Below are 12,808 nucleotides of genomic sequence, written 5' to 3'. Positions count from 1 at the left end.
CAACAGCATTCATCATAGTGTAGGAAACAGGGTGAACCTCGCAAAATGGACACAAGTCCGGTTTTATTTTTTTTTTCTGGTATATCAAGGGGTGCTTATTATGAGACTAACTTTTTCTTAAAAAATTTCGTCCCGGAACCCCCCTTTTCATCCCTTTAAAGGGGGTAATTTGTGGTTTTTGCGAAACGTAGCCCTTCCTGTACATTTTGCAAAAAATTTACTATATAGTAAAATGAAGAGGACTATATTTCCTATTATTTATTTCCCGTCAGCATATGTCTATCACCGACCCCTTAGCGGGGGTGGTGCCCCAAAGTTGACAAGTTTTAAAAAATATATTTTTCCCTAACTGTAATGGAAATCAAGAAGAAACCCTGCGGCAATTAATCACAAATAAGTGGCTGATAGTTGCCATTAAGTCATTGGAATGTAAACAACTCAATTTACATCCCACGTGTTGGAAAATTCAATACCTGAGGACATTATCCTTGTTGCCATGTATCCATCCTAAGGCATTTTATTTAAGTATGCACCTCTAATGCATCCATATTATATTTAAAAGGTTTTTATCCGAATATTTCTTTGGTGGCTCAGCTGGCATCCAGTCTGTCTAACATTGATGATGATTTTTTATAAAATCAAAAACCTTTTGTTATGATGTAGCCCTTAAAGGGATTTTTAATAAAAAAAATTTATACCTTTTACAAAGAACTTTTCCAATTTTTGAAATTATTTTAGGTGTCTATTAAATTTATCTAAATTTTAAGTAAGCCATGACTGAATTGACGATTACTGATTATCAATCCGGTAATCAATGTAACAATGTAACAAATAAAGACATAAAAATAATTTATTAGTAATACATTTTACAAAAAAAAACACAACCATAACATGCAACATTTTTTAAATAATTAAAAACTACTTTTTTTATGTAAATGTAACAAAAAAAAGAAAGAAAATTAGTAATAAATTATTTCAAAAAGCAGACAAACACAACTACTTAATTATAACAGATAATAAGATAATAAATATAGATAATAAAATAAATACAGACAATTAAACACTACCTTTGTATGTAAATGTAACAATGTAACAAATAAAGAACGAAAAATAATTTATTAGTAATACATTTTGCAAAAAAAACATGTTTGAAAAAATTAGAAGCTACTTTTAATAAAATACTTTTAATATTTAATTACATAAGGTGTTCAAAATTACCTCCTAACACATTTATGCACGCCTAAAAACGATCACTAAATGAGCTAAACTTACTCTACGAAGCATTTGTAAAATAACAAATCGAAATACACTTGGTATTCTAATTTTCATCTCATTCCTTGTTGTTGGAGGTATTTTATAAACTTCATTATTAACGCAACCCCAAAAAAATCACTCCAGTTTATTAAATTCTGGTGATTTGGGTGGCTACGCTACTGGTCCATTGGAAAATGAAAATATCTCGAAAACTAATAAATTTAGACAGGAAATGTTATCTAAAAATTAAAGTGCGGTAATGGTACTTTTCAATAGTGATATAAAATACAGGGTGTTCCATTTAAAATTACTGAGAAAATAATGTAAAATTAGCAATATAAATCATTCTTAAAAATTGGACAATACGTAAAAAAAATATGAAATTAATAAACCATAGCTGTTTTGCTTATTTTTATTTATACAGGGAGTTGAACTTGATATGATTTTCATATAAAATTGGTTATAACTTTGTAAATACCCTGTATAACATAACGAACCTTTATATTTTTGTGATGGAGAAGTTAACAGGATTTCCAATATAAAATAAAATATAGGGTGTTCCATTTAAAAAAACATAAGTTAGGTCTGCCACTGTGTTATCGAACCCGCTGTAACATTCTAACTAATTTTGTAATGTGAAGCTCAAAGGTGGCTAAAATTTTTGTTATTAACTTTTATTGCTATCTATTACTATAGCGGATCTATTGAGCTTTACCCCACTAATCAATCACCCTGTATAATACACTCATCGGCACAAAATTCCGCCACCCAAAATTTTTAATTAAGTTTGACAATCTATAACTTTCTCATTTGTAATCCGATTTTCAAGATTCTTCCATCAGTTTGTAGGCACATGTATTGATATCGTTTGTTATTATTCCGGTAACAAAAATTTTTTGCTTAGATGGCATTATACGGGGGTGAATGGAAGCGATGTATTTTCTCCTAAGGACGTATCACTAAGGTTTTGTTTTTTGAATTATCCGAATATCTCTTTTCTTATAAGAGCTCTAAATAAAAACCCTGTTTTGAAGGTTTTTTTAATTCAAAATATCAAACGCACTAAAATTAACAAAACAAAATTAACAACAAAACAAAACAATTCAAAACTGGTCGCAATCTGTTTCTTCTTCGCAATTGAATAAAGATGTGTTATCCCGATATTCCTCTACCAGAGCCATAACTGTACCAAATTTTCTGGAGGTGTAGGATGACGGCGAATAGCTTTTTTTAATTCATCCTATAAATGCTCAATAGCATTGAGATTTGGGCTACATGCGGGCCATTCTAATCGTACCAATCCAACCTCTATTTTATGAGTACATTAGTGTTTTTATTTACAAAAAATGGTACAGCTCTTACAAGAAAACAGATATTTGGATAATTCAAAAAGCAAAATTTTACAGATGCCTCTAAGATAATATGACATGACTATGAAACAAAATCAGCTCTTCCATTTTTCCACAGAATTTTTTAAAGTTAGTAGAAAATACAACGCTTCCATTCACCCCTGTATAATGCCATGCAAGCAAAATTTCTGTGTTATCGGAAAAATACCAAACGATATCAATACATGTACCTACAAACTGGTGTAAGAATCTTGAAAATCGGAGCACAAATAATAAAGTTACAAATTGTCAAACTTAATCAAAAATTTTAGGTTGCGGAATTTTGTGCCGGTGAGTGTAGATACTATATTTCCGAACTGCGTATAAATATCCTACTAAATTAAGTATATCTCAATGTGATCTCACATATTATATTTATTCTTCTTTTTTACAGATATGGAACATCTTCTTCGGCGGTCGTTATATAATTCTTCTTATGGGTTGCTTCTCGATGTATACGGGTTTCATCTACAACGATTGTTTCGCAAAATCATTAAACGTATTTGGATCCAGTTGGGAAATTCGAAACATATCGAAATATTTTGACCCTGGTCTGTACGTTCTAGATCCTAAAACTACAGAGAATTATGGAGGAACTCCTTATCCAATCGGAATGGATCCCGTTTGGCAGTTGGCCAAGAACAAAATTATTTTCCAGAATTCGTTTAAAATGAAGATTTCCATCATCTTGGGAATTCTGCACATGTTGTTCGGTGTAGTAATGAGTCTCTTAAACAACATGTAAGTAAATGCCACAACCATGCTATAGTTGTTCCATTTTATCTTTTCCCATGCGTCAAGATTAATTTTCAAATAAGTTAAATCAATACATAAAGTGAAACGTACGTCGATGTATAGTATCATTGATACGTAGGTACTGTCAGTGGTAATAATTAGGAAGTGACTATTATCAAATACTATAGACGTACAACTCTTGACATTTCCAATTAATTTTGTGGCAGCAAACACAATAGCGCCATCTAGTGGTATGTGTTGATAACCACAAACGATGCATTTAAAAGAAAGGTATTTTTATAAGTTAAATCCAAGTACAAATTTCGTTGTGAGCTATTTTCTTTAATTTAATATTGTTACTTTTTAATTTACATACAAACTATCGTTAATTTTTGTTTACATGCGCTTTTATTAAAAGATTAAAATATGTATTTATCTATAAAAGTTTTGTGACAATTTGTACATACATTTTGGAGAGTTTCTTGTAAGTAACATTTAAAATTTAATGTATATTTAACATTTTCAACACTCTTGTATATCTCTTTGAAAATACCTTTTAAATACAATTAATTTTATCTGTAGCTCCCTTTATAAGTTACACCTAAATTTCACACTATCAGGTGTATTAATATTAAAATATTATTAAAAAAATAAATTTTCTATTTAGTTAGACTTCTATATATTTCTATGGTTAGCCTTCTTGTAAGAAGAAATTGCAGCTAAACACCCGCTCATCGGGATCAATCGGGGCAAAGTAATACACTTTTTAAAATGTATAAACATTTTCAATTTCTTTGCAACACGAAAATGCAGCAGCTGCATAATACTCTGGTTAAATCGGAGAGTGCAGGAAGAGTCTATACCGGTTTCGGAGGGTTTTTCCTCTTCATCAGTAGTCACATATCCTCCTCTCTCCGATTTCCCCAGGTATCATACTTGGGGCCTTTCCTAATTGCAAAGAACGAAATGCCGCAGATGAACTAGAGCCATCTACCGAAAAACAAAATAAGTTATCAATCGAAGTAGCACAGAAAACGACAATAAATATCGTTCCCATACCACCAGTTTGACAACAGGTGGAACACTTTCTTTGGTTACAACCTCCCGAGATTTTCCACCTGTTGTCAATCTGGTGGTATGGGAACGATATTTATTGTCGTTTTCTGTGCTTCTTCGATTGATAACTTATTTTGTTTTTCGGTAGATGGCTCTAGTTCATCCGCGGCATTTCGTTCTTTGCAATTCGGAAAGGCCCAAAGCATGATACCTGGGAAAATCGTAGAGAGGAGGATATGTGACTACTGATGGGGAGGAAAAAACCTCCGAAACCGGTATAGACTCTTCCTGCACTCTCCGATGTAACCAGAGTATTATGCTATGCAGCTGCTGCATTTTCGTGTTGCAAAGAAATTGAAAATGTTTATACATTTTAATTCATTTACTCTTTTGTTGAGTACTAAGGAATCTTTCTTGTTGGAACTTTTACCACGCTGAGCAGATGGGTTGTGAAATATTTAAAATTCTCTCATCTTAATTTCTTCGGCATCCTGTATGATTTATAATTTTTGAAAATCTCGGGAGGTTGTAACCAAAGAAAGTATTCCACCTGTTGTCAATCTGGTGGTATGGGAACGATATTTATTGTCGTTTTCTGTGCTACTTCGATTGATAACGTATTTTGTTTAATACACTTTTTAGTTAATTCTGTTGCCCTCCTAGGTATTTGCTGAGAATCCATTTTACCGAACCTATTTTATAAGACATTTTGTGTAAAAATACAAACACAATTTACCAAGATTAGTTAGTTTTAAAAAATTGACAAAAGTAAATTTGTATGTTTACGTTGAAAGAATGTCTTTATCAACTCGAGCCGGCAGAGGCGCTAGTGGCAACGTGCTGCCAGTTTTCTGTAGGAATTTGATGTATTATAGTCTATAGTATTTGCTATTATCCCGTGGACGTATTTTATAAAGTTGTTTTATTGAAGTGTTAACTCTGTCACTTAAAATCATAAACGTCAAAATTCATAATCAGAGTCAGGCAAATATGCAACAGTGCATATGCATATGCATTTGCATATTTTTGTAGTTTCTTTCGAATTTTGCATATACTGGTATATTTAGAAATAAAGTGCATACAATAGGTTTTCAAAGTGAATTTATTTGTTTATTCATGCTTCAAATACCTTCGTACCTGATATTTCTGTGTGGATCAAGGCATCCAGAATTAGTCATTGATATGGGAAAATTATTACGCTCAGCATGTAATAAGTAAATACAAAGTAAACATAAATATTTTAAATTGCATAAAAATAATCAGAAAATCAAAAAATATACATTTTTAATTTAAAATGCTTTAAATAACCCCCGATCTAAAAATTATTTAGTTTACTGTAGGAATTTTTTTGCATATTCCATGCGAAAAAAATTCCAAATAGTCCAGCATTGCAAAACTGCTTTACACACCGGTAAAAAAAAAGAAATTAGAATCGGGAGAGAAAAGCAAGATTCGATATCTAGGTGCTTAAAATCAACTAATCGGAAATCAAGTGAGCAAGAGACATTTAACCATGATTTGTTCGAAGCATTTTTAAGCTAAAATATATCTTTGTCAAAATTTATTATCAAACGAAAATTTGCGAATGTTTCTTGGAAAATACTGCAAATGGAATATTCCAAGTGAAAGAAGCTTAAGAAGAAACAAGGTCGATTCTGTATATTCAGTGGTACTGAGTAAAATAAAATTAGATATAGGAGACAATTATTTTTATGTATTTGTGGATGAGACAATTGATCCTTCTGGACGTTACATCGCACATTTATTAATCGAATCTCTTAAAAATGAGCAAGCTTGTAAATCGCATTTAATTGCTTCCAATCAGTTGAATAAAACCAACGCGCTAAGTAACAGTTTTAAGGTTTTTGCAAGACAGTTTAGCCATTTGTTTCTTCCTTTAACTGTTCCCAACGAAAAATTTTTCTTTTTCTTTCAGATGCTAGGCCTTACATGGTTAAAGTAGGAAACAATTTGAAAAATTTTTATCCACGTTTAGTACATACAGCTTGTCTAGCATATGGTTTAAATAGGGTCGCAGAAGAAATTAGAAATAAATTTCCTCTCGTAAATAATTTTATTTCAGATATGAACAAAATATTTCTTAATTCACCTATAAGATATCAGTTGTATAAAGAACAGTTGCCGAATCTTCCTCTTCCACCAAAACCTATTGTTACTAGATGAGAACTTGATTAGAGGCTGCAATGATTTATGCAGAAATTTTTGCTGAATTGAAGCCAGTAGATTCTTCCTAACCAGTTATACTTTTCAAAGAATTGGTGAAAAATAAAATAGTACTACAGCAACTTTCCTACTTAAAATATTATGTACATACATGCATATTTGACACAAATAATACATGCATATACATGCATATTTGACATAAATAAATGCATATACATGCATATTTGACACAAATAATACATGCATATATATGCGCATATAACTTACTTTTCAGCCTGCATATTTGCCTGACTTTGTTCATAATAAATAAAGTAAAACGAAAAGTTGTATCAGCGACATTCCATATTGTTTATCTTTGTTTAATTTATTGTGGTTTCTATGCACAAGTGGCTTAATTTTGCGATACTAGTTTCTGTAAGTAAATAAAAAACCTAGTATAAAAAGTAATTCGTGAATAATTTCATGCATGGGAAAAGTTAGAGTGAAAGAACTATAACAGTGCTTATAGATTTATAAAAATTTTGGGTAATTTTTTTGTATTGTAATTACTAAATTACTAAATTTTTAACTTTGCAGGTATTTTAAGGACAAGCTCAGCACACTAGCAGAATTTATACCTCAAATAATCTTCCTCGTTTTCTTGTTCTTCTACATGGTTATCTTGATGTTCATTAAATGGTTCCTTTATTATGCTAATGAAGTTGATACTGGTAAGTTAGTTTTGAATCAGAAAATCAATTGGTTGTAACAATAAAACGTTGGGCACCAATGGGTAACAATAAAGCAACCACCTAGGACCTAGGTGATTGTGTGCCAATTGTTTAACAATAAAACGACACCTTAGTCGTGTAACTATAAAACGACACTTGAGATGCCAATTTTATTGCTAGGGTTTCGACTAGCCCTGGAGATAATTGTAAGCTATAGCAGTAGTATTGATCTTGGCTGTAATGGTAGCAGCATTTTTAATAATAGCTGTAGTAGTAGTAGCTAGTATTGTAGCTCGCTATTGTCCTTTTCATGATCATTTTTCAGTGCGTAACAAATGATAGGAAAAAGGGTATGTCCGTGATAATACACATTTATGATATTTATTCTAACATGACATTTTAGTTACATCTGACATTTTATTTTCAATTTGGAATAAAAACAAATCAAATGTGTTTCTTGCATTTATAAAATGGTATTTTCTTTGATTTGTATAGTCTTATAAATTATACAGATTATATTTGTAATATTATTATCTAATTAAAAAAAATTATTTTTTTATTATGTCGCCATCTATCGACAACTAGAATAACTAGAATAAATGTTATAAAAATGTCACCGACGAAATGTAATCACCGACGTGCCTTTTTTTTCTGTCACATACAATTTAATGCGTTAGAAAGAAATCGAAAAACTGTGACGCACTGAAAGATGATCATGAGAAATACTGTACATCCCTTCAATCAGCAGTTGTTGTGGTGATCAATAAGTGGTGTTAATTGGGAAGTTAAAAAATCCAATAAAAAAAACTAGAATAAATTTTCAAGCAAAAGCCCAATAAAAAAATTACAATAAATCTTGTGTTGGAAAATGCATATAGAAAATCTATGCAAAATTTTAGGTGGATCGGTCGAGTAGTTTTTGAGTTAGAATCTCCACCGCTTTGGAAAACCACCGGTTGAAGTTTTGACAATTTCGTCTTTTTTTTGTTTGTAAAATCGTAAAGTGATGCACACCGGAATATGGTTTTGAATCGCAGAGTAATTTACAAGAGAGAAGGGGAACGTTTCTTACTACGCTCAAGCGTGCTGGAGCGAAACCGCGCCGCGGCAAAGTGCCAAACGGCAAACCCGAGTCGAAGATGGGAATATTCAACATGCTGTATCTCTGATAATTTATTTCGATCAATCTAAAATTTTCAGAGAGCATTTTAAAATAATAAAAAAAAAATGAAAATCAAACCATATACCCTCCCCCACCCCCCTTAAAAATATATGGTAAATATTTTTTTGATCCCTAGATTTTGTTACCTAAGCTATGTTTTTAAACCAAGAGGAGTAAACTAAAAAGACAGATTCATACCCAAGAAAGTCACTAGAAATATCACCAAATACATCTTCTTTTTTGGTTGATCATATCGGCCTTTGATGACGGTAATCTATAAATATTATATTATACTAATACGTCGTTAAACAGTTCTACAAACAACTGTTTTTTTATATAAAAACGGACTAAAAATTAAGGACTAACGCATAAAATACAAAAAATTGCTAATATAACCTAATTAACCTATGAAATGCCAATAGTGTCAAAATTTTATAAATGTCATTAGTGTCAAAATTTGATAACAGTGGAGTAAACTTGCCTGAGGTTGGACCAGTTACAAACAAGCTTAACGGCGCGGGAAATTTGAATTACTCCTCTTGGTTTAAAAATAGACTATAGTATGAATAAGATTAAGAATAGATGTAAATGTTTTATTTTTCAGACGAAGCCTTCCGATTGGGTACACGATGCGCTCCAAATGTTCTGATTACGTTTATCAACATGATTCTTCAAAAAGAAACTCCTTTCGAGCCGCGTTGTGGAACTTACAACATGTATTCTGGACAGTTAGGTTTCCAGAAGTTCCTATTTGCTTGTGCTATGTTTTGTGTACCATGGATGTTGTTGGCGAAACCAATAGTCATCATGCGAGAACGCAAACGAACACAACAGTATTCTGTAAGTATCTTTGTAGACTTATTTTTATTATTATTGTTATTTGCCATGTCTTGATTCTTCTTCTTCTTGTGCCTTGTCCGTTGCGGACGTTGGCTATCATCATAGCAATTTTAATTTTGTTTGCGGCGTTTCTGAATAATTCGATCGATGTTATTCCAAACCATTGGCGTAAGTTTTTAAGCCATGAGTGTCTTCTTCTTCTTGGTGCGCGTTTGCTCTCTATTTTACCCTGTATTGTCAGTTGGAGTATACGATATTTATCATGTCTCATAATATGACCGAGGTATTCAAGTTTCCGTTTCTTAATTGTGAAAGAGATTTCTTTTTGTTTTCCCATTCGGCGCAATACCTCTACATTGGTGGCGTGAGTTGTCCAGAACATTTTGGGGATACGTAGGTACACCGTACATGGTACATCCACATTGCGAATGCCTCCAGCTTCCTCATTTATGTTTCCGTTATTGTCCAGGCCTCTGCGCCATACAGCAAGACTGGAAATACATCGCATTTTTCTTCTTCTTTAAGTACCGTGCCCAAATTTTTAGGCGTGGGTAGATTCCATAACAATTTGCCGATATTGTTCTCGATCTTGTGCGGCATGTAACAATTGATCTGCTGATAAGCCAGTCCATTGACGAAGGTTTCGGAGCCATGAATATTTCTTCCGACCAATTCCTCTTTTTTCGTCGATCTTTCCATTGAGTATTAACTGCAGCATCTGCTACCTCTCATTATATGCCCCAGATATTCAAGTTTTCTCTTTTTTTATCATTTTGGTTAAATCACCTTCGCCTTGACCTACTCTGTTTAAGACTTCTCTGTTTGAAATGCGTTGAACCCAAGATATTCTAAGCATTCTACGGTATGACCACATCTCAAAGGCTTCTAATTTGTTCATCATGTTAACCTTTATGATCCAGGTTTCACATCCATATAGTAATACAGGATACACATAACATTTTAGGAACTTGATTCTTAAATGTAAGTTCAGCTGAGAGTTGCTTAGAATAGATCTAAGTTTCATAAATGCTCCTCTTGCAATTTCTATACAAGTTTTAATTTCTTCATCCAGATTTAGTGTCTCGTTTATCCAACATCCTAGGAATTTAAAATGGTTAACTTTTATTATTGGTTCATCACTGACAATTAGTTGCATAGGGCCGACGTCTTGTTTACTAACCACCAGTAACTTTGTCTTTGTTGCATGTTACATCGTATTTTAGCAGCCGTATTTTTAGTGGGAGAGATATGTCGCGATGGGTGAATATATTTCTCATGTTGTTAAATGTTGCTCTGGCCTTTTCAATTCTAGATCGTATTTCGGTTGTTTGATCCCATTTCAAGTTGACGACTGTTCCAAGGTGTATATACGAGTCAATGTGTGAATTAATTGGTTTTTTTATTTTCAATTTTTTGCGTTTTGCTGACCAGCATCCATTTTGTTTTACTTATGTTGAGGTTAAGTCCTCTTCTTCACTCGCTCTTTGTACTCTGTCCATAAGATGATGAAGTTAATCGATACTACTGGCAAGTACGACTGTATCGTCCGCATATCGGACATCATTTGTCAATTCTGTATTGATTTTTATGCCTTCGTTTGCTTCATCCAGTGCTTTTTTTTAATTTGTTCTGAGTAAATATTAAAAAGGAGAGGGGAGAGAACACATCCTTGTCGCACACCTTTTCTGATGTAAATGCTCTCTGTGGGCGAATTGCCAACTTTCACCCTGGCTGTCTTATCCCAGTAGAGACTTGTCACAATTCGGATGTCCTCATCATCAATTCCTATGTTTTGTAGAATTTCAATTAGTTGGTCATGTCTTACATTGCCAAAGGTCTTCGAGTAATCTACAAAGCACATGTAGACATCCTTGTTCATATATTCTCTACACCTCTGTACTAATACTTGCAGGCAAAACACTACCTCCTTTGTGCTCAAAGCGTTCCTAAAACTAAATGGTGACTCGTTGATTTCCGCTTCACGCTTGTTGTAGATTCAGTTATATGTATATGATTTTGGTGCGCACTTTGACGATATGATGCGAATATTCTTGATACGAATTAATTTTGAGTAATAAACATAGACGCGTGATGACCGTCCAACATCGGATGCGATAATAATATACCGTGAAAGAAAACAGCCTTTTATAGGAATCTTACAACACGGGAAACAACGATTTTTCAGCCGTTTTAACGTATTTTTAACCGAACTTTTTTACGAGTTTGTGATTTGGAAGTTTGAAGCAAATAAAGTCGAATATGAAAATCTTTTAGTAGAATTATATAAGCAAAAAATGCATAGGACGGCTAGAATAACGATAAATGGAAATCCGCCTTGGGTTGCTTCAATGGCAGCTAATCTGGAAAGCTCAACGTAGGTGGCGCTCGTGTAGTTGGAGGTCACGTCAACACTTCAAATCAATCTATTTCTAAGTAAATATTGCATATTTGTTTCGCTGTGTGAATTAAACTTGAAAAAATAAAATCCCTCAATGTTGTGCTGTGGATTTGTGCTCACCGAGAACATCAGGACACAGATTTTGATGAGAAAAAAGTGGATTGTAGCAATAAGAAGGGATAAATACAGAGTGACTTTTATGTATGGAAACACTCAATTATCTCGAAAACGGCTTGGAAGATTTTTATAGATTTTGGTAGGTAGGGGTTTTCTAATACGGTCGATATTATAGTGCTAATTACATTGTTGTCATATTTTCCGTTTTTCTGAAAATCTAATGAACTTTCTTATTTCAAATGGAACACCCTGTATATTTTTTGCGTTTTGAAGTCCTTAAGAAATGCTGATTATTTTTCATGTTATATTCCCTATACGTAAATGCCATAATTTCGGAGTTATTGCTACATTTATTAAAAAAAAAAATTTAAACAAATTATAAAAATCAATTTTTTTGGCTCGGGTAAACACTATTTTAGGTTGTTTGGATCATTGGGAACAAAAAAGATCTTTTATAATTTTTCTCTAAAATTAATCGTTTCCGAATTATAAACAGTTTAAAACTGAAAAAAATCGAATAATGACGATTTTCAAGGTTCAAGAACACAAGTAAAAAAATATAATTTTTGAAATTACAAAGTACCTAAATTCAAGTCCAACTCTTCTTCTAATAGCTTGTCATAAGATTTTTTGCCTCGTTTAATTCTATAACATTGCTTTTTAATTTTTAATGAAGTACATATGAGAGGACGGGCGATCGGGCTGCATTAATAACTAAAAAATGTTTTAAAATGAAACAATCTCAAATTACTTATGAGTATCTGATAAAATAAGGCTTGAGCTTGAATTTGGGTACTTTGCAGTTTCAAAAATAACATTGGCAATTTGTGTTCTTGAACCTTGAAAATCGCCATTATTCGATTTTTTTTTTTCATTAAATTGTTTCGGAAACGATTAATTTTAGAGAAAAATTAAAAAGATCTTTTTTGTTTCTAATGATCCAAACAACCTAAAATAGTGTTTA

The 12,808-nt window shown here is 32.4% G+C and overlaps 1 protein-coding gene across 5 annotated transcripts in view; it reads left to right on the top strand.

Moving 5' to 3' along the window:
• LOC114344906 (V-type proton ATPase 116 kDa subunit a 1) overlaps positions 1-12,808 on the top strand; it is a 157,981-nt gene that overhangs the window by 136,072 nt on the left and 9,101 nt on the right. For all 5 annotated transcript variants that reach the window (XM_050646423.1, XM_050646420.1, XM_050646421.1 and 2 more), the window contains 3 exons: positions 3,037-3,383; positions 7,194-7,327; positions 9,094-9,329. In XM_050646423.1, the coding sequence (XP_050502380.1) occupies positions 3,037-3,383; positions 7,194-7,327; positions 9,094-9,329 (717 nt within the window). The remainder of the gene's footprint in view (positions 1-3,036; positions 3,384-7,193; positions 7,328-9,093; positions 9,330-12,808) is intronic.

Source organism: Diabrotica virgifera, chromosome 3, assembly GCF_917563875.1.
Source record: "Diabrotica virgifera virgifera chromosome 3, PGI_DIABVI_V3a".
Taxonomy (NCBI): domain Eukaryota; kingdom Metazoa; phylum Arthropoda; class Insecta; order Coleoptera; family Chrysomelidae; genus Diabrotica; species Diabrotica virgifera.
This window is presented reverse-complemented; position numbering and strand designations above follow the sequence as displayed.